The following is a 23,021-nucleotide window of genomic DNA, read 5'->3' as shown; positions in this document are numbered from 1 at the left end:
CGCTGTTTGATCTTCTTTCAGAGAAGAGAAATTGCTAGCTGAGACCATTGGCACACACTAAGTTAGTATGCCTTCGAGTAATTGAGAGTGACTTGCTTTCTTTTTCCTTCTTTTTCTTCACCAGAAGTGATCACAACTTTAAACACACCAAAACAGCTTTGCTTAATAAAAGTGAACTTTGGAAACACTACAGCTTTCCGACCACCCTTCTTATCGGTTTCCTAACTTCTAAAGGAATTTATAAAGACCAATATAATATACCTGTGCATTCTTGTTCTTCCTTTCGCCCGCATCTTCGTTTTGACTTTTGTCGTAATCGATGCAGCTATCATCTGGATTAGCAATGACCAACGATTCTCTTCTGGTTTTCCCCTAAAATAATAAAAATAATAATAACAATAAATTTTATTATTAACTGCATCGTTTCCTCTACATTTTTACATTTAATGATCATCACTCCGACGTCTAGGCAAGAGCAAAGGTTGGCTCTTCTCTTCTACTAATGGTATTACTTCGGATGTTAGAAGAATCCTAACAGTAAGAGCCAAATGAAGATAAAATGGAAAGGTTTAATGTCGAGTGGAGAAGTTATCCGAGGCAATATTCCACGATATATTTTAAAAGCTGTCAGCAGAGCCATTAATTATACCAAAGGATAAACGAAACAAAAAAAGAGTAAAGTCAGCTTTTTTTCTTATCGAAGAACACTTTCTTGTAAATTTTTATAAATGTATCGAGACGACGTTTTTCGATTAGGAATTCTTCTCGAGTTTTTCGACTTTTAAGATTTTCTTCGCACCTGGCCACCGTACTAAAAGTAGCATATCGTAATTCTGTAAGCGTTACTTAATCGAAAAACTGGTGCCAAGAGGGGGTAATTCGAATATTTCTCACATACGTTAAGACGTATAAAGCTCCTATTTAAGTTTCAAAGATAGAAAGTGACAAAATAATGGCTTAATGCCATTAGATAAAAGTGATACAATTTTGTTTCCTGTAATTCGAAGATGCAAGACGGAAGTCGAAGGGTTAGTAATGACCCGATTAATTGTCCATATTAAAGACAATAAACAAATATTTTTAACGGTTTGGCAATTGGGATAGATCTTTAATAAAACTAGAAAATGATTATAAAACTTATCTTTCTCACTTTACCGTTAATATAATTAGATAATTAAAGCAAATGAAATTGTTAGAGTAATGTTAAGCGCATTAGGAACAGTACCTTAACGTAGTAATACCGTTAGTACTGTTGTAGTGGAATGCAATGAGAGCTTATTACGAACATGTAAATCTTAACGCACTTTACCAATCGACTCAAAGGTCAAGAGAACTTCTCTAACAGACTTTTGCCACGAAGTTTTCTCCGAATCTACAGAGATTTGAATAATTCCCTCGGATAATACAATTAAACGTAGTGCGACTCGACCTACAGCGCTTTAACTTATCCTATACGGATAGATTTAATTTCCTAGTCACAACAACGACGGCCTTTTCATCGGCCTACCATTAAGTCCTCAAGAGAATTGGCTTTGTCCACGTTGACAATTTATCCGACAGTCATGCCTCCGTATCGCTGACAGATTAATGCATACAAGAGCCGCTTAATAGCGAAAAATTCCTTTGAACGTAGAGAACCATAAGCTATTTTCTTGAATTTCAAATGCTTTAAGTTGTTGTATGTGTTACGAAGATATAAGCTGAATGAGCTATAAGTAAAATTTGCTTTATCTTGAGAAGAATTGAGAGTTGCTTCTATACCAAGTTTAAATTTCCCATGTCCAGTAATATTTGAAAATAATTAATTTAATCTTTATTTATTCTTAAGTTGTTTAAAAATATAACAGCCTGAGTGACTTGTTAAACTCAGAATAAGGATATCTATCCACATTTTTAGTTCTCCAACGGATAGTCATTAAAATATTATAGAATCGATATCACGAAGATCGCGAGAGACGATCTTGGAAATCATTTTATTAAATTTGTTTCCTTTACTAAATTCTATAAATATTATACTTTCAATTAAAGTCTATCAGACCAATTAAATATAAATCACAAATAACGTAATGATCCTTAAACACTTCTACTTCTAACAAACCGTAGTCAATCCAATCGAAAGTATCCTGGTTACAACTTTGAATTTTGATACGGATATATTTTCGTAAGAAAATTCTCGATTTGAAAACATGAAAGGAAACACTTAACAATATGTCCTTAAGAAATTGTTTAAACAACAGTCAAATACGTTAAAACTCTGGTATGCTATTCCCGATATTCTCTTAGGAGGAGGAGAACACTAAGAGAAAATCAATAAGAACCTGATATAAAGATCTTAAGGGGTATGAGAGAAATGGACGAAAGCCCGTCTTAAGCTTAACTTGGTAAGAAATTCGCGTAATGGAACTTTTCCACGGTGCCAATCCAATTATTAAAAAATAAACAAGCAAAAAAAAGGTACAAAACAAATAATAATTATTTATCTTCTAACTTTATTATTGATTTTCTATGATAAATGCGCCTGGCAGGAAACGAGAGAGTGCCCCGTTCCTACCTTTAATGGGGATGACCTACCTTACCTGGCGGAGGATCGCTTCCTTCGCTAACTAACCAAAGAAAAATTTAATTCGAGAGCGCCAAAGGGCAACTACAAACGCAATCTAACGTGGACAATCGATAACCGGTAATAAGCAGCAAGGTCCCTCTTCCATTCTGCAAATGAGATCTGCAGATGCCCAATTCGCCCAGAAGCACCCATACCAGAAGCGACCAAAGTATCTACGATGTAAGAGAAGTTATGAGAATTTTTTTTAAAAATATTTTTATTTTGTTAATAGAATTTGGTGATTTGAAAGAATCGCTTCGAATTTCCCTATTCCACATACGAAAATCTAGAACGTCTGAACTTTTTAAAGATTTATGAGGTTCTTTCATTTGCCAATTTCGTCTCATACAGGTTATATAAGTCTAAACAAAGTAGGATCCTTTGCCAGAAAGATGACGAAGTAGCAGTAAACAATCCGACATCTTTTCTAACGAGTGGGGTGGATCGACCTTTCCTCCTGTAAATTAACCCCTCTCTCGCTTTTACTGATGGTAGATTCGATTTAAAAATTTAATCGACGGATGTTTACGCGACTCAGCGGCCGGAAAATTATATGTTTATGTAAATGGAGGGGGGTTTTTGCAAGGCCGATCGAGTAGCAATTCCCCCTCCGAACACTACTTAAATGATTGAAGCTTTAAATGAAAGTGGTTTGGTTTGGCGGTGCGGTCTATAATCGATTCGACATCTGGCCAGCCACCTTAATGAGGCAGGGTCATCAATCTCGAGGGAGGAAAGCGCGCTTATCATTTATCATCCCTTTCAACCGGTTCATTTTCGAATCTGGATCGAAAGATCCCGATTAGACATTAATACCTCCAGTTCCGTAATTAAGTAAGGCAGCTCTACTCAAAGGATAATCTTTTAATTCGCCACTCGTCACTCTGCGTTTAATTAAGCACTTCGATTTAATCGACTCGTTCCTGATTTTCCTACTTTTTTTAAGGTATCGACTGAGAACGAACTAGAATTTCCCAACGCCATTATCGAAGAGAATTTGGCAACGTTTAAATAGATAATAAAAGATTATCGAGTGAAGTTTAACCGCCTTTATCAATGACCGCTTAACACTTCCTCGCAGCAGTTTACATTCGATCCCAAATCTAGTTTTCTAACGTCGCTAGAGAGCCAAAAGATCTCAATTCTTAAAGAATGTAAGCGCTTGTAACTAGATTGAAGAAATGATACGTGCATCTAACTGTATAGGCTCTACAATAGATCCAGTTTCTCTTTTATCTATAATAAATTGCGAATGTTGCAGCCTAGATTTTTATTTGACGTTGGTAGCATCAATATGAAACAAAAGTACTCTTTCTTCGTCACTTTATGAGAATTAATATTTTGTCTATTGTAAGTAACGTTAAGAAAATCGTACCAGTTCAGAAAATGGGTTTTGTGAATCATCTCGAGAGGTCCGATTTAATATCCGAAAGTAACAAGTTAAAATTGAAAAAAAAAGAGCAAAAGCAAACAACGTTACTTGGGGGAATAACAGCAGCTTAGCTACTTATTTGACACCGGAATATAACCGATTCGAACATGTGAACGGGATGTAGTCTGTTGCTGCTCATCACTTTTCAGCTGTCGAGTAATGAACTTTCAATCCCCATCGGCCGGTAGCTTCGGTTACTACAGCAAACTGGTGATAGATAGCGCAGCTTCTAACCGTCCCCGGAGCATAGCTCCTCCACCGCATCCCGGAGGAGCGCGGCTACGCAAGTAAAGAACCGAATTTTCCATTCTCGACTCGATCAGAGTCGAGGGAGCGTCACGAATGGTTTCCATTTCCCTTTCATCAGTGCGAAAAGTCACAATTTTTGCGCCATTTACAGATTTGTTTTCGAAAATAGCGAGGAAGATAGAGAATTTATAAAAAGAGTTGCAACTATTCAGACAAATGAAACATTCTGAATATTTCCACGTGTCCGGGATGATGGTTATTAAAAAAAAAAAAAAGTCTTTCTTTTCGTATCAGCAGCGAGTGCACTTTCGTAATTTTCCAGCAAAGTCGTTATGGAAGTCGGGAGAACGGTGCAGACTTTGTAACGTGTAGCTTTGCCCCCTTTTTTTTCCTGAAAGAAAGCTCTGACCGCTCGTAAATCTATTCGACTTCCAAACAGATATAGCCAGACGTAAAATATTGCCAGAGATTGCGGAAACGTCGAAAAGGCGCATGTTTACAACTCCACTCCTTTTACGACTTTCCAAGATTTAGGAGTGTCGAATATGATTTGTAAACTATGAGTTCAGATGTCGGTGGAGATGCGAAAACGCTTACCGTGTGTCAAACTTTTGTTTCTCCTTTGCTTGTCTAAAATATAAAAGCGGGAATGCTTTTAATTCTATAACTTAATTCGGTTTACCGTTAATTTGACGAGTTTAGATCCCGGTTGATTAGATAATCAGATTATTAAACCCTCGTAGAGATGCTTTGTCGTCTACAAAATCCTAGAGGCACGAATTTAATCCATTTGGAGGATCGGGAATAAAGCGTTTAACATATAATTAATTAATACCTCATTGGATTTAAATTACTTAACCGGCTAAATGATGATGATGGTAACAGTAATGAACTCACCATTTTTCCATTTCGAAAAAAATAAACCATAAAAATGATGAGGAATTCGGAGCGTGCATTACTCCTACCCCCCAGAGACTATTCGCAAACATGACACGTAGAAGCGAGTCGGGCACACAACCCTTCGATAAGATCGCTGAACTCGGTTTCCGTTAACTCTTATCAGGGATCCTGATCCTGGCCGATAATTTAGGATAAAATAGCAATGTGATACGGCTAATGGATATCGGAATGTATCCTTGGGCCAACAGTTTCTCCCGCTATAAGTCGAGAATAAAATCCTCCAGGGTAGATTTACCAGAAGTTTATAATAAGGGTGAGCTCTGGGTGAAGAAGTTGCGATAATCCTCAAACTTACTTTTCTTATCTTTATCATTTACAAACTTCTACTACTGAAATTTTTTTTTCTTTCTTATTTTTCTTTTTGTACCTCCAAGCAAACGTCACACAAAAATAAATACAATTATATAGGGATTCTCTGTTTTACATCGTGTTACACATATTATATGGCAGAAGAAATAGTCTAGTTCACCCGATATGACATTTATAGATAATCCGTTCATCTTTTCCTGAATTAGTTTCTCTCTTCTGTATCTGTGGGCGATAGTAAAGTAGCTGTTAATGCGATGTTATTAATGTTTGAACAAAGCAACTTCTATGTAAGCTCCTTCTTCCTTTAGTACAACACACAGAATGATAACTAAGAGAAGAAAGTTGTTAACCGACAGCTATTAATTCAAAAATTCCGAATTCTTCAGCTAAATTTAACTGTGTTTATTTTAAACTTTTACATTTTGCAGTAGGAAATCTGTTTTAAGAAATAAAATTTAAAGAAAAACGGGTCTTTTCCTTTACCTTGTCGAAGTTCTTGCCATCAATCTGGCAGTAAAAACACGGAAAAAAAATTGAAGTGCTTCCTATAGAAAGAGAGTAACATAAACGATTAACCAATAAGATACATGGCGAACTAAAGTTTAAAATACTCTAACATGAAGTGCACTTTATTACACCAACACTTTTGTCAAGATGGAGACATATCTACACACGGTAGACATTCTCCGTTAGATACAGATAACTGTGTCATCTCCCAGAGAGCAATCAATGAACGTCAACTCGGTGCAGGTGTCACAGATAACAAACGTTTGTAAATAAAGGAAAAATCTCCGGAGAATCTCCCATCTTTGTCTTATAAATTTGATACGATTTCGCATTTTGAAGAGAAGAATGCACGAAAAGAAAAGAAAAGAAAAAGAGATTCGAGAGCACGACGATGAAATTACACGAAGAAAACACGAAACAAGGTAATAGAATTAAGTTTCCTCCTCTTCCAGCATCTAACTATCTCTAACATCATCATTAAATTTTGTGCGTGGCTAAATAAGGTCAAAATTAACCTAAAAATTGAGTATTAACGTTAAAAAACATCCTGCTAAGAAACGATTATTTTTAAAATTATCGGTAGCGGCATCGAATGATGTGTTGCATCGTACCGAGAAAGAGAATTGTGTAAGAGTTGCAACGCTCTTTATTTTTAATATCCGTTCTTCCCGGTACTCTTATTTTTAGATGTAATCCTGCTCTTGAAAGATATTCTCCAGCAACGTTTAAGGACATTGCACCATTCTCGAATACCACATTTTGTTTTTCCGCATCATTTTACAACTGTAAAAGTCTGGAAAAGCTGTTTTTACATAGAAATTCTTTGTAAGAAAAGCTAGAAAACTAGGAGAAAAACTCCCGAAAAAGCACATGTAAAAGCTATTAAACAATCCTCTCGTCTTTTTTTATAATAAGGAGCACTAAAGAAAATTGCTTAATTTACGAAAAGAATTAGTGATATAGAAATTAATCCTTGTTTTTTTTTTAATATAACGTCTAGTCACTATTATGCTTTTGAACCCGAGAAAAATAACAGCTATTTATCACCTCTCAAAAATAAAATTTAGGAGGTGATAAACAAAGGTAAGGTAAATTATCTTTCTTCGCCTCCGGGTTAGATTTTAACCGTCGCTAAACATTAAGCAGAAATCCTTGGAAAAAGCATTGTTAGCGAAAAACAAAAAAAAAGGAGGATGTTGCAGCACCTTAAGTTGATTTTGGACGTCTGCCAGGACCAAACGATTTTGACTAGACATTGACGAATGCTCATATTAGAGAAACAAAGTGGAAGAGGTATTAGAAGAGTTAATACAGGTTGTGGGCTTTCGTGTCTAGGGAGCGATGAGACACGCAACGACCGGGCTAAATGCCTCAAAACTGGTCCGAGTCGCCATTATGAGGACTCTTTCCTCATCCTGCGTGGATTTAAGCTGCTCCCCTTTCTCGACATTAAGCCGCTATCTGCCTCATTACATCACAACTCGGACGAGGTCTTAGTCTAATTACCGTCCACATAAACAGATGAACTGTCTTGTAAACGGATAGCTCAAGTTGTTTATCTCTTGTTATCTGCGCTAAGATAGATATTCCCACTTTTACTTAACACATGAGAGTAAAATAACCGAAAATTTTAAAGAAAACATTAACTTAAGTATCGATTGTACTGTACATCATCGTCGTTATCAGATCAAACGGGATGAAGGTTATCTAATAATCTCCCGCATCCCAGTTTTGTTATCCGTAACAATGACATCCTCGTCTAGTGGATAAATACCACGCAACAAGCTACGAAATATATATATATATATATTTGCATACTTTCACGAAAAAATTCACGTATCTTATCGGGGATAGATAAATATTTTGCATCAGATAGTGCGTTTAAACGTGAGATATAAACGTAATAATCTATTTTTAGAAATGGAAATCTTTCGCAATGGATTAAAGAACTCTTCCAAAATGTTTAAAGTTAATTAAATAGCTGGTATGTCTGCCAACACTTTAGTGAAATGCGATTCAAAGAATGAGATAATTTAAATGTAATTATAAGGGTATCGTTAGTTTAAAGAAAAAAAAAACACTTCTTTATTTAGAAGTTTTAATGCTAAAAAAATCACTATGGAGCTCTTCTCTTAATTTATAAAGACACAATAACACGTAACAGATACTAATTGCCTTAAACGCGATATTTTTCTGCATAAACAAACTAGAACTTCACACGTAAATACTATTATTCACCAAAATACAGCATTTTGTATAGAAAATGCCAGCTGCGCCTTCTCTAAGGCAAATCTGGTTTAACGTCCTATAAAAAAAAGAAAACAAACAAACAAACAAAAATGCTAATTTTATATAATAAAACACGATGCTATTGTCGAATAGGGACAGAACTATTCTTGCGGCTAAGAGGATTGATGACAAAAGCGATAAAGGGTTGTAAAAGTATTATCGCGTAGAAGAGTGTAGATACTCGAATCTTATTCGGAGCTGACAGATTATGTGCCATATAACAAATCTAAAAGCGGCTTATAAATCCGGAAACTGCGTGATTATATCGCGTACAATAACGTATAAATGCGTAAAATAAAACACGAGTAAGATTTTTCTCTCATTCTCCAGTCTATATAACACTTACGAGTGTTATAATTTTTCTGGTTTTTATTATTATTTTTTAATCTATATTTTTGGCAAATTTCTCTTTCGCTCTATCATTAACGAAGTAAGAATTGTAATAAAAAAACCCGAATTCGGTTTTATGGTTTGAATAATCTCATAAAAATACACGCATATTAATCGCTTTGAGGATAACCGAGCGAACAAAGAAAGTAGAGAAACATCCCAAAAACTCTAATTTTTCGAGTTACATCTTCCGTTATCGAAGCCAAACCGAATTTTATACGATAATCTGTATCATCTCCGGATCATAAACCAATGTTCTCTTTATATCAAAACCGAATAGAGCTTTAAAAAAAAGAAAAAAAAAACTAGCAGAAGAAAAATAATAATCATCACCAAAATTGCTCATTTTTCGAGAAAAATTCCAGATTAAAAAGCTGAAAAATATCTTTACCTGTTTATGATGTTGAGGTCGTTTCGTTTGTTTTTTAATCCTGATAACATAACCCATCAGAATGGCAGACATGTTATCCCTTTTAGAGACAAGTCACATCTGAGTCAACAGAAGATCGAGAGGATATAAAAATAGAATCGGGGATGAGGAAAAAAGGGTTATGGGGAGTGTCTAACAACCGCGAGGGTGGGTCGACGTCAAATCTATTCATCCACTTCTCCGTTTTAAAAAAATTTGATTCGACGTCCCACTTCGTCGGCTTATGCATGATTTATTTAAACACGTGGCCTGAATAGTAAGTATTTGGGAAGGTGGTCCAAACTAAACATTAGAAGAGCCCACCTGCAGCGACTCATCCATTCACAAATGTAATAACCATCAATTTTACTTTTTTCAACGTGACACTTTTCTGTAATGATCTGATTCGTGTTAAACTCGATAATTTACTTTACTGTTTATCATTACACTATTCTTAATGGAGTAAAAATATATATAATTAATAAATTTAGAAGCAGAAAAAAATATATATCACTTCCTTTCCAGTAACTACAATAATGTTACTCAGTTGGCCCACATAACCCAACCTTCACCCGAATTCAACCATTCATTGAAAACTAAGAATATTATCGGTATGTAGGTTGCACGTTTCCAAAAAATAACCCATCCTTAAAGCATAACTACCTTTTCTCTGTGTTTTAAACTCCTCCGACCTTCGTACACAGGAATAGCAGTGTAATTCTTAAACAAAGAAGTTTCGACAATTGTTTTCCTCTATTGTAAATCCTAGCAATACGACCCCTTTACCATACTTAGAAGTGCAACACCGAACCCTTTTGTCCGACCTTTGTCGAACTTCTCAAAGAGGTCAAACAAAAGTAAAGATATGAAATTCTTCGATCCAGTAAGCGAAACAAAAGAATATCGATTTTGATCAAAGTCGAATATTCAAAAAGTTTATGAACATCTCAGAAAGATAACGCAAATAGATAAAAGAAGACAAAAGAATGTTTCCTTTTTATCTTTTTTTTTTCCTCCTCCCCTTCTCTGCAGATAAGCGAAGCCAAGGTTTTGATAAACAAGAAAAATAAAATGCAAACGTGTTCGTTAGACTTGTTAAAGAATTACACAAGTTAAACAATCAAATAAATATCTATATTTTAAATATATAAATATGTATTTTATAAAATAGCTTATAAAATAATTCTTTTCGTTTATTAATAATACGATATGTATCATTTTCTGATCAAGTTGTGTCTAATAAATTCAATCTAATAAATATTTTTGTTTGTGTTTATCTATTTAAAATAAATAAATAAATAAATTATGCAAATATTCGCTGTCGGAATAACACGAGTTCCTGCTCGAAACGAAGAAAAAAACTTTTAGATTAAAAAAATGCTTGCTCCGATAGAAAAATCAAGAAGTTTTTGATAAATCCAGATAACTAAAACTCTTATTTCAACCGTGAAGAAAGCATAAAAACTACAACTTGTAATTCGTTGGCAGACAGAAGTAAGAGGAGGGAGAGACAGGGGGGAACGTCAGAGTAAAAAAGGAAAAAGTTGGATTTAAGAAACAAGCTGTTGCTTTTCTTAACGCTCAGTCGCTTTCCATCATTCCTTCTGTTCCATTGACCCCGCATTTTATAGAAGGGAAAAGATTCGCTGAAAAAGATCTACTAAGAAAGCCTCCAGACATACTAAATCCCTAAGTAATCCTCTGTTCCCTCACCATTTCTTGTCAAGTGTTTGTTTCGTATAAATTTCAGTCTGACGAAGCAATAAGGTGTTTACTGATATCGGTTATCTAGTAAACCCATCAAACCCTAACCTATCTGTTCAGATAAATGTAAGATTAGTTTTCTAAGTATCAATTTGATAAAGTTAATTCCTGGATGTTTATTTCGTATTTTAGTTGAGCGAAAAACCTACAGAAAAAAATTATATTTGAGAAACGTTACACAAAAATATTAAGAGAGAGTGAGTCACAAAATCGTCACGCTACCAACAGGAGCGATAAAAATACTCTGGAAGGAGGAGGAGGATTTCGGAATCCTGGATGAGAAAATTTAAACCTAGTAGTAAATCCACCCACTTCAACTTTAGAGATTGTGCCAACCCGTTTTGCCACCATTTCTGGTTAAAAAAAAAATCATAAACTTGAAAACAAATATGACCCCTGCCAAGGCGACTTTTCCTTTCAACTCCACTGTCTCGAGGCGAAGCAAACTTTTGATACCTTTTTAAATTGTCATAAATGAAGTAAAACGTTTGAAAAAAATCATTTTAATTTGTTAAAAATTACAAATTTATAAACGCTTAAGATTATTATTATTATTAACTTTAATTTACCATCTTGAAATAAATAAATATATGATTTATCCTTTTCATTTTTTTTCATTCTGAATAAAAGGATGATGACTGGAAGATGGAAAAATCGGATTTATCTTGGATGAAGGAATCACTTATTCAGTTTTTTGATTAACCCGAAGAGAAGATGGAGACATAATTCTGTCACGAGATCCACCAAATCAATCAGATTCGACCAGAGAAATGACATCGAATATCGAATCATGATGCTTCTATTTACTAAGAACATCAAATGGGAATTTAATGTCAAGCTTGAGCCATATACTTAATATAACGTCAACAGGAACATTTTTAAATCTCTTTTTTAAGACTTTTTGAACGATTAAATATCACTTTTCCGCCCGAGTTTTGTTATTGTATATCACTTAATTTTTCCTTTTATTGTTTATCATCAACTTGTGACGCTACCCGCTTCCGAAATATTACATTTTTTAGATTTTTTTTTCTTTTAAAGGAATAAAATTGGGAAGCGAAAATAAATTAAAATAACACAAAATATAAAAATTAAAATTCTTAACATATTCAAGATTTTCCTTTTCTTACACAGTATAAATACCGAATACAATAAGAGAAGGGAGATCTTCCACGTTATCGATTCTTGTCATTTTTAGGAGGTATGTTAAACGATAAAGAGCAATTACGATGCTTGTTCTTCTAAAAATATCTAAACTTCGATGATTCAGTGATTTTTATCTTTCTTGCTTCGACATAATGAGAACTTTCCTACGCAGCTTGTCTTTATTCATTTAAACTAGTTACCAGCTTTGGTTGGAGCCAAAGTTTAAAATATTCATCGCAGAAAGGATGAAAACTTTAGTTTATACATGGCGCCATCTTTTGAAAGAAAGTTTTAATATATATATTTTTTCCTTCAAAATTATTTTTTAAATCATTAAAAGTTTATAAACAGAGAGGGAGAGAGAAGTATAGTCTTTATTACTTTTGATAACAGCTTTACAGTAAATCATTTTGATCTCTTGATCTTCTATGGTTATTTAGTTGTAATGATTAATCATAACCAATGATAAACATATTCATTTTTCCTGTTATTATTTGATGAATGAAATTTAGTAGCTAAGACGTAAGTGTTTTAATGTTTCGTTGATTGCATCCGACATCCGAACTACTGATTAGATAATCCCGGAATCTACTAATTAACCACTTAGCAATAACAATTATCTAAGGAGAAATAGCTTTTGACATTTTCCTCTCAGGACGATATCTTAAAAGCGTCATTAAAGAACAAATTACACAGATTTGGATTTAGTTTCTCTGGCACTTTCAACAACCTTCCTGTTGAGAATAGTCTGTTCAATTTCCAGAAGTGGTTCAGTTACTTTAAATGGTTGCAATAAGAGTTGTTGTATTGGAAGCATAATGCCACTTTTAATTTTATGATTTTTATCGATAGTTTTAATTACTAAATATTGTCATGCACTTTTTTTTTCTAATGAGTAATAACATTAAAAGTAATTTAAAATTTTATACTGGTCTAAGCTCATCAGAGTGTTTATTTTTCAAATTGCAACTTCAGTAATTTGGAGAAAAAAACACACAAGTAATGAATTATTCATTATTCTTAAAACCTCTATAATTTTTCTAATAAATGTGTATTCAATTTTAGTTAAGTGAGTCATGAAAGTTTTAACAGAATAATCACCTTTCTCGAGTTAATGCACTTCTATGAAAAATATTTCTGGAAGCCATTCTCGACACAATTGTGGGTGTCATAGTACCAAAAAAAAAAAAAAAAAACGTTCCAAAAGATAAAAAAAATAATGATGATTGCATTACTTAACTAAAAATAACTATTTTACTAAAGACTATATATGTAGATTGACTCACATTTTCTGTACAGTCGGTGATATCTGAGTCAGAAGTTATTGCACTGCTACCCTCATAGATTCCATCACTAAAAAAGAAAAATAATAAATTTCAGAATCACTTTTATTTTATGATTAAACTTAAGTTTAAAAGTAGAGTTAGTTAGAAAGTAATTTAGAATCTGTTTAAAGTGAACATATCATTTTTCTTCATTTTCTAGACATAATTTAGATCGTTTACTTCTTTTAGATGAAGATCATGAAAATCTGAGCATCATAATGATTCTAGGAATCTACAAGTATCATATTTTTTCTAAGTGGGCTAGACATCATTTACTACCCTTCTCAAGAGAAGGTTTTAATTATTCTAGAACCTTTTTTTATAATCTTCATTTCTTAATTACTCCAATTTTTTTCTTCTAGAAATAAATTGGAGTTTGCAAAAATTTACCCAAAGTTCAAGTTATAAAATATTAAAAGAAATAAAGAGCAAATTATTTTAGTCAAAGTTATACTTTATTCAAATTTAATTTTATTAAATACAGAAATTCAATTAAGTATACTTGTCAACTTATTATCTTATTAAATTATGCATAATCTAATATACACAAATATATAAAATTTTTCTACAGGAAACAGAAATTATTTAATTTAAAATACCTCTTGGCAACTGCATTAATTCTAATTAAACTTCTGAAAGAAAATTTATTTTACTGAAAATAATATCCTGTAATATGAATTAAATGCTGTAGAATTAACTTTAAATTACAGTATGATTTCTACAGATAATTTTTCTATTAGAGTTTAATATAATTTATATCTAAAATGCAGAGTATTTTCCTTTATTATTCTAGAAAGAGAATTTACTTTATGATATTCAAATTGTCAGAAGAATTTTAATAGAAAAAGCTAATAAACAAACATCGAGCTAATAAGTAAAACAAAGAAAAGTACGATTATTAATTTAATCAATGTTTACACATTTCATTTTAAATATGCCATATAATAATAATTGCAACATATTAAAAATTAAATCTTTAATAAAGTTTTGAATGGAAAATAAACTCATATTGCTTCCATGAAATGTTCATTCACATAACTTGTTGTTGTTCTAACCAAATGTCATTACAGCATTTAACACTGTAACAACATAATAGCTGAGTGAAGATATTTTTCTAAGATAAATAAGATAGTTCCTGTTTGGTAGGCAATGTTAACTTTGCCTATCAAACACAACTACTCGATCACACTTAGCCGACATCATTAATCACTCTCAGATGATGACACGTCGCAGAAAACTGACAAGCGTGACTAAGTGACGTCCCACGACAAATTAAAAAGAGACAGGAAAGCGATGGGTTTTCACGCCTTTGTTCTCTGTCACAAAAGAAAAATCAAAACTCCAAAATGTTTATATAAACCCAAAACAATTCGTAGAGAAAATACCAAACTGATGCTGGAGTTCGAGGAGCGATCCCACAGTCTGCAATCTATCAAATGATGGTCGTAAATCGAACAATCATTTTGAACTCAGGAACGAGATCATGTAACCAGAGTGATTAGGCTGGCAAGTTAAGCATTTGCATGAAAACTCATTAAAATTTTGACAAATTACCTGCCAGTCCAAAGATCAGAGGTCCTCTTCTGTGCTTCGTCCGGTTCCAAAAGTTCTGCCGAATATTCAGCATCTCTTTCTATACCTGAAATAAAAATGATCACTAAGAATGATCACTTTAAACTATCAAAAATCAAATTTAGTATAAAACATACAAAAACTTTAATTAAAGTTTTCATTGAATAATGTGATTGTTAATAATTTAATTATCATTTTTACCTTTTTCTCTTTCAAATTTATTTCCTTCCTAGAAAATAAAATAAAAATAATCTTAAAAAATTACTTATAATTAGTCAATTAAAAGTGTAATCTTTAAAAAATTTGAAATGTCATATAACTTTCCTTTGCTTTTTACAAAAAATGAATTTTTATTTGTATCATTTGAAATTTTAAAAGATTTCTTGTGTAAAAGAATTATTCTTTGTGTAAATCAAATGATTTTTTGCAATTTTCTTTCATTAGTCAAATCATAAATGGCATCTTTATCAGTGATTAATTATAAGAGATACATCACACACCTTTACAACTGACATTTGACAAGAGAATAAATGAATACTTTGACAAAGTAACAGTTTTAAATAAAATACAATAAATAACTTTCCTAATTGACTATACATTTTAATTTCTTCTGATGTTTAATTTACAAATTATGCCAGATATTTTTTTTTGTATCTGGAACATTAAAGTCAAAACATAAATTTTAGCTTACGAATGATTAATTAATAAATACGTGACAAAACTTTACAAAATAATTTGATTTGTGTGAAAGTTAAAGAGCTTACATTAAGTATGTATGATATTACTTTATTTATAAAAAAATTTAAATTATTGTATAAAATATCTGATATTTGTAATTAAAATTGTAAATATAATTATAAGAATTAATATAAAACTTAATTAATAAATTAGAATAACAAACTAAACAGAAAACTATGATAAAAAATGAAAACTAGAATCTCTTAGTACTTTTTTTTTTATAGTTGATAATATAAAAGCACTTACTTGAATTAAGCAACTAACCTTCAAGTCATCTATATCAAAAGAATTAAGCAGATTTAAGCTTTCCAACTCTTCTTCTATCCTCTTAAGTTTACCCATTTCCTAATTACAGAATCCCATCTAAGAAAACTGCCACAAGATAATGATTTTTCCATTTAAAACACAAATCTTGCTTACCTGTTGCAGGTAGTGAGTCAATTGATCTTTTTGTTTCTGAAGACTCTGCCTCTCTTCTTTCAACTGTTTGACCAAAATATCCTGCTGCTGCATTAAATCTTTTAATCTGCCCTACAAATAAATAAAACATGTTAAAAACAGAAATTAATTATTTACTTTTTCTCGTATACTGTTAGATACCGATAATACTTTTATAAAGCCAAAGGATCAAAACATTTACAGTAGAGTAAAGATAAACAGTGAGTCGACTTTGAAGCAACATATCCGCATTAAGTCAACTTAAAAGTTCTTTTTTGAAGGAATTTTGAGAATTTTGAAAAGGAACTTCTGTCCTTTATGTGAATGGAATGTATAAAAGACTTCCTTTACTTGACACATCAAACAAATCCAATGTCTGTCTGTCAGAGGAAAAAAAAAACTCACCTTCCTTTCACATATTGAACTCTTTAGCGTGTTAATCTCAGTCTCCAAGTTTGATACACTTTTTTCATCCAAAGTATCTTTACAGTCTTCTTCATTGGCTTTCTTTTCACTATCGTTACCATTTAAAGTCTCCTAAACAATTATTGTCTCTATTTAATATTAAAATAAACTTAATTTTCTTTTATGTAACTTTTATAATCAGTAATTTGGAAAAGCTATTTAACTGAAAAACTTTATGAGGTTTGTTTTACTATTCAAAAAATTACAGAATTAATTTAAAGAATATTTACAAAAACCAAGCTTTATTATTAAATTCAAATGGTTTAGTGATTAAAAAACAATTTTTTTTTTTTTAAACTTTTTACATATAGGCCTACAGTATGTATATACAATTTTCCTTAAAACAGATACAACCAAACTTTAAAGTATACTCACTTCACAAATTTGTTTCTTTTGATAAAGATTTTCCAATTCTTCAATTTCTTTTTCTTGGTTTCCTTGTTCATCCAATTCTTCTCCGGCTATCAATGCGTGTTCCATGTTTAACTAAGGAAAAAATTTTATGTTATTTTTTACATAGAAATTCCAATCTATTTCCATATTTGATTGCATCGTATATCAAAATATTTTCTTTTTTACTTCATGTAGTGTCTCGTTTTCTTGTACCACTAACTCTTCCATGTTTCTCTGATATTCCGAGATGGCCTTCCAGCACCGAGCCCTTATTTCTACTAATTCTTTGATTTTCTCCTGTACAGATGACATGTTCTAAGTTTGAAAAGAATAAATTAGTAAGATGTAAGGAAGAATGTAAAGAAAAATTATCAAAATAAAAAAAACTACACATCATCAAGATAACTAACTCCATTTGTTAGTTAAATAAACAAAATACTATTTTATCAGTTCGTAGGTCGCATTTAAAACAAAAAAAACGATACTAAATTACTATAAAATAAAGAAATTTTGTTTAAAAATATATATATTTTTTGCTGCTTCTATATAGTTTCGCATTGAGTCACGTGATGAGTCAGAAGCATGGTTTTCATATTAATGTGGTTGGATGCGGCAGTCGGCATCTGCGAGGAAATCGGAGAGAATTGGTATCGACTCGCAGGTGGACGTATCCTGGCACATTCGTCGNTAGTTAAATAAACAAAATACTATTTTATCAGTTCGTAGGTCGCATTTAAAACAAAAAAAACGATACTAAATTACTATAAAATAAAGAAATTTTGTTTAAAAATATATATATTTTTTGCTGCTTCTATACCTTTTCGCATTGAGTCACGTGATGAGTCAGAAGCTGCGAATCTTTATTAATGTGGTTGGATGCGGCAGTCGGCATCTGCGAGGAAATCGGAGAGAATTGGTATCGACTCGCAGGTGGACGTATCCTGGCACATTCGTCGATCCCGTCCATGCTGGAGTGGTTGCTATGACGAGGTAGAGAACCATTGGTTTTGATGCGTTTCTGGTGAGGAGGAGACTGGGCACAGGTCGAGGGATAACGATAGTGATTATTGTCTACGAGGGGCAAATCCTCGCTCGTTTTTACATCGTTTGCACCATCTAAAGCCTTTTGCGAATCGATGACATTTTCTGTATTTCCTGACGTTTCCTATAGGAGAAACGTACAGTTTTACTACGAACAGAACTTTTCTAATCGCTCTTGTATCTCATAAAAACCTCTACTACCAAGGAAATGCGAGAAGATAAATCAATGTACTAACGTATTTCAAACTTATAAAGTTACATCCAGCTGCGTTACTAGAAAGATGAAAGAATAGTTAATTTATGAAAATTTAAGTTTAACAAAGAAGTTAACTAATCTTTTAGAAAAAACAAAATCTTTTTCTTAAGCTTAACAGGCTATCATCAATGACAAGACAAGACTTTCCAGCAGTTAATTACCTACTTTCAATTAAAAAAAAAAAAGAAAAAATCTACGTTTAAAAAGTTGTGGAGAAACTTTTCTAATTTGATATCGATATTATGTTCTAGTAAATGATAATTGTGTGCTGGTATCGACAGTTAATTGGCAAATTGTTCTTTATGATAGCTATTAATTGCTGAGATATTTAATACTCTGTCGATAAACATGTTCCACCTCTTAGGGCGGTTAAAATCGCTTCCACCCTTCTATTCAACCAACTAAAATTCGTAGATTAATTTTGTCTTTCTCTAGTTTAAATTACACACACTTTCTCCAAGAAAATATCTTTGCAGAGGAGAAACTGATGCTAATTCCAAGTTAAGCTAATATCAAATTAATACCATTAAAACAGAACAATAAAGATTAAAACGTTAGTAATTATTTATTGTGACATCGTCACAATGCCTGGCTGCAATTTTTAATCATTTTTTTTTAAATTTATTTAATTTAAAATATACGCTCTCGATCTTAAATTAGTGTCTTGTCCCTGTACATCATACTTTTCCGCATAACAACAGAGTCATGCTGGTCATCTAGGTAACTCCATTCAGGGAAAAATTTTTGAATAGAAATTACGTCGCCTTCAGAAGTTCGTATATAGTTAATTGAGGCCTCCTACCCCTAAGCTTTTCATATATAGTCTCGATTTTTATCTACCTAACTCCGTTCTCGAGATTAAGAAAGGACAGACAGCCACCAGTGGGTATTTATAGGTCCACAAATTTTTCAAATTGCAGCCCAAAAAATTAAAATTTCTAAAATCAAATTTTTTTTGTAATGATTTTAATCATCATATTAATAAATAATTACTTTTGAGCTATTTAATATCGAATTGAACTTTAATTGATTTTTGTCAGAAAGTATAAGGAACTTGTCTTCAATATGATCATGTCTGATACTTTCACTTTAAAGTTTGGAGTGATCCAATAAAACATCCAAGTCCTACGAATTGTGGATAATTCCAGAGGGGAGGAAGAAAAAGAAAAGTAAGAACTGAATTTTTGTGATTGTCTCTATTAAGCGAAAGTTCAACTTTAGAGAAAAGAAAGTTAACAGGTAAAATAATAAATTTCCTAAATGTTTACCTGACAATAAATATTGCTATCTTTGGGTAAATGGTTAACTTCTGGTTGCGAAGGCATCCCTTGAGTTCTTGTTCCGCCATAAAGGTCTTTCAGAAACTTTCTTTTTTCACGCTCGATTTCGTTTTCTCGATTTAAAGCGATACGACTGGAAGAGGAATCAAAAGTAGTAGAGCTGCTGAAATGAGATTGTTGAAGAATGATACACCCAGGACTGTGTTCCGGGGTCGAAATGCCCGTTCTGCAAGGACTAGTTGGCCATGAAACGTCCGAACATCCGCTATCGCGTGAGGATTTGTCATCCGTTGGGTTCCGGTGGGATAGATATTCAAATTTCGACACTTTATCCACAAAGTCGACGCTGTCCCACACCTCCCTATCTCTATCCAAGCCGGAAGACATATTCTGTTGGCTCTTCTTCTTGGATCCCTCTCGAGAGGAACTCAACTCTTGTATCTCGCCGATATCTGTAAAGAATTAAGTGAGATTTTAATCGATAAAAACAGTGCATTGATAGTAAAAGAAAATTTAGAGAGCGCTCTTAATTTTCCGAAAACCGCAATCTAAACGTAAAAAAAAAAACTGTAAAGAAACCCACAAAATACTTCCATAAATATTCAACTTTGCTTAAACTTACACCCTTAATTTATTTTGGGTGTATCTAATTTAGCTCTTTGTCAACTTTCATCGGAGACAAGGCGGCACGACACGTTATAAATATTCATGTTCCAACTGTTTAAAACTACCCCCCAAAAAAATTTTACGATTGATTTTACGTAAAAAAAAGAAGGTAGGAAAGAAGAAAAAATCTTATTTTTTTTCTTCTATGAGACAGATTATAAATAATTCCGAAAGTCGAATGAAAATCGGTGCTAATTAAACCGAAGAGATGAATCAGCTCAGCATAGAAAATAAAATTAGAAAGAAGTGGAATTAAAAAAAAAAGAAATTTTTAAAATAATAATTTGATCCTTTTTTTTAATTAGAAATCCGTCAAAAAGTAATTTTTGAATATTGAATATTTGATAAAAATGTATTTTTGTTTCTCCTCTTCCTTTGAGGGATAGATGATGAGATGAGATTCTCGGTTGATTGATGCCCTTCATTTATCAGATACGCAACATACTTAAATCGTTTTACAAAAGAATATAGGCCTATGTATAGTTGTTATACAGAAAAGTGTATCATGTTCTTCTTCATCCTTCTCCTCCTGATTTATTTAAGACATTAAAAAAATTAATTGAAGATTATGAATTATTTTAATATTAATAAAAACATGTAAATTGTGTTGGTAGAGTCTATAAAATTTAAATTTTATACGATTTTTTAAAAAAATTTTTAAATTTTTTTAATATAAAATTTTAAAAATTAACTGTATATATATTTGCGGATTTTTTCTTCGTATTTTTTGACTTTTTCTATATTTTTTCGGGGTCTTTTTTCTTATATTTTTAATTTTCTCTTTTATTATTATTTTCCTTTCTTCATATTTTCTTTTTTAATTTAAAAATAAACAAGATCAATAACCCGAACGGGATACGGTCTACGGAGTTTTACCCTCTTTTTTTTATATTAAATTGATTTTTCGACCAAAGATAATTTTATTTTTTTTTTCTATTCTTTCTTTTTACCTCTGAGTTGAACGGCGGGAACGACAGAAATATCTCCATTCGGTAAAATCTTTTTAATTTGTTTGGCTTGTTGAGGATGGTTGAAACGAAAATGATTAGATCTGCCGAAACACAGCATGCAACCTGCAACACAAAAGAAAAAAAAATCCTAAATACAAAATAATGGCAATAATACTTATTACATCCTATTGACGTCACGGAGCGGTCGGAAGAGACTACACTTCGCTGTACGACGTCTCCATCTGGCGAGCGTTTACAGAACTATTTTGGCTAGTTTCCGACTTTCGATCGATTACACGTGACCGGGCCATCCGACTTTCTCCGTTCGTAAACAATTTCCCTAATAAATTAACGAAAGATGGAATCAAACTATTTTAGGAGAGGCGTTAAATTAATTTGCTTTAGTCATCATTCTGTGCCATTAGTTTACGTTATAGTAATTTCGATACACTCGATACTTGAGGCGGTTAGAAGAGTGTCGAAGGATTCTTGGAATTTGCCCTTTGGGATTAACCCCGAATTCGGGGTTAGGGGTTAGAGTTCGTCGAATAAATACGGTACGTCACAAAGTCGCACAGGTGTAAAAAGAGAAGAGAAAGAAAATGCCAGTCGATGTACGTCTACAAGACCTTTCGTTCCCGAAAATGTAGGAGATAAGCTCCGTCGACAGCCAAACAAATACCAGATTCGTTCCTTCTACTGAAGTTCGTTACTCGACTTTTTTTTGTATTTGTAACCACCGTCAATAATAATTTCATGTAATCCCGAATAAAATCTTTTTATCTATTATTTATAAGCGATTAAGGATGCTTTATTAAACGCTTGATAAACTGTACACGTCATACGTGACAGACTTAACGCTTGGAGCTTTTTGTGCAGGGAAGTGGAGAGGGATTAACGTTCAATCCCTCCCTTAATTGAACGACAATAGAATCCTAAACGGTTTGCATCCCTAACATCTGCGCTTTTGGTGCGAGGGTAAAGATTGCACCGCGACTATTTTTATCACTTTCATTTTTTTGTACAACAATGTTTGCGTGTTAAACGCCTACATTTCCCTTTTGAATCCGTAAACGTAGTGGATATATCGTTACAAATGTATAACATCTTACGGTGTAACTCCCACATACTTTGTTTCTAGTATCGTGTAAGCGTTACTCGTATAAAGAGCTAAACGTTTTCTTTGTAACGTATGCCACGTGCTCGCATCTTTGTTACTCGATTATTATTATTGTTCAAGACGAGAATACCTTGTGTCAAACGAACGGGAGAATCGGCTTTGATACCGTCGACGGTTACAGATCCGCAGAGAGGATAAAGCACCACAATCCCTTCTGTGTTTTCGATGACACAATGCTCCCTCTCGGCTCCGTTGCCTTGGATAATTATATCCTGAGGTCTTCCTGCATCCACTCGTCCTACATACGTCGTGCCTGTAACATTATAAAAACCTTTCAAACTGTTTATTTATTTAACTATAACATCTGTCCTAGCTCTAAATAATTAGATATCGAGTCGAGGAGTGATGTCTGTGACGTCTAAAGGGTTACTATTTTAAAAACCAGATTGAAGTAACCCGAAATAAAGTATATTTACACTTACCTTCTGGTAACGGGTGGATAGTTATACCCGTGCTTAACCTTCCTCCACCTAAACTGACCAAATGAGGTTTATCCGTCTGCACTCGAACCGACTTCCCCGACTGTTTCACTTGTAAATCGACCTAAAAATATACCAACGGGGACAATTACAAACACCTCTAGGTAGAGTAAAACAGAGAGCCTATTGAAAAAAACCCACACCCACACGGAGGGAGGAGGATGCGTACAGATGGGGTGTT

General features: G+C 32.8%; 1 protein-coding gene across 9 annotated transcripts in view; it reads right to left on the bottom strand.

Moving 5' to 3' along the window:
• The window catches only part of LOC111625167, a 34,721-nt gene that overhangs the window by 2,722 nt on the left and 8,978 nt on the right, over nucleotides 1-23,021 (bottom strand). For 8 of the 9 annotated variants that reach the window (XM_023368224.1, XM_023368226.1, XM_023368225.1 and 5 more), the window contains 14 exons: nucleotides 22,784-22,904; nucleotides 22,432-22,614; nucleotides 21,182-21,304; nucleotides 19,554-20,017; nucleotides 17,806-18,153; nucleotides 17,175-17,303; nucleotides 16,971-17,081; nucleotides 16,536-16,667; nucleotides 16,113-16,223; nucleotides 15,939-16,037; nucleotides 15,156-15,183; nucleotides 14,937-15,021; nucleotides 13,344-13,410; nucleotides 262-372 (listed from right to left, as the gene is read on the bottom strand). In XM_023368224.1, the coding sequence (XP_023223992.1) occupies nucleotides 262-372; nucleotides 13,344-13,410; nucleotides 14,937-15,021; nucleotides 15,156-15,183; nucleotides 15,939-16,037; nucleotides 16,113-16,223; nucleotides 16,536-16,667; nucleotides 16,971-17,081; nucleotides 17,175-17,303; nucleotides 17,806-18,153; nucleotides 19,554-20,017; nucleotides 21,182-21,304; nucleotides 22,432-22,614; nucleotides 22,784-22,904 (2,112 nt within the window). The remainder of the gene's footprint in view (nucleotides 1-261; nucleotides 373-13,343; nucleotides 13,411-14,936; nucleotides 15,022-15,155; nucleotides 15,184-15,938; nucleotides 16,038-16,112; nucleotides 16,224-16,535; nucleotides 16,668-16,970; nucleotides 17,082-17,174; nucleotides 17,304-17,805; nucleotides 18,154-19,553; nucleotides 20,018-21,181; nucleotides 21,305-22,431; nucleotides 22,615-22,783; nucleotides 22,905-23,021) is intronic. The other variant, XM_023368229.1, reaches the window with a different exon arrangement.

Source organism: Centruroides sculpturatus, unplaced genomic scaffold, assembly GCF_000671375.1.
Source record: "Centruroides sculpturatus isolate CEXI.00-Female unplaced genomic scaffold, Cexi_2.0 scaffold258, whole genome shotgun sequence".
In the NCBI taxonomy this organism is placed as follows: Eukaryota; Metazoa; Arthropoda; class Arachnida; order Scorpiones; family Buthidae; genus Centruroides; species Centruroides sculpturatus.
This window is presented reverse-complemented; position numbering and strand designations above follow the sequence as displayed.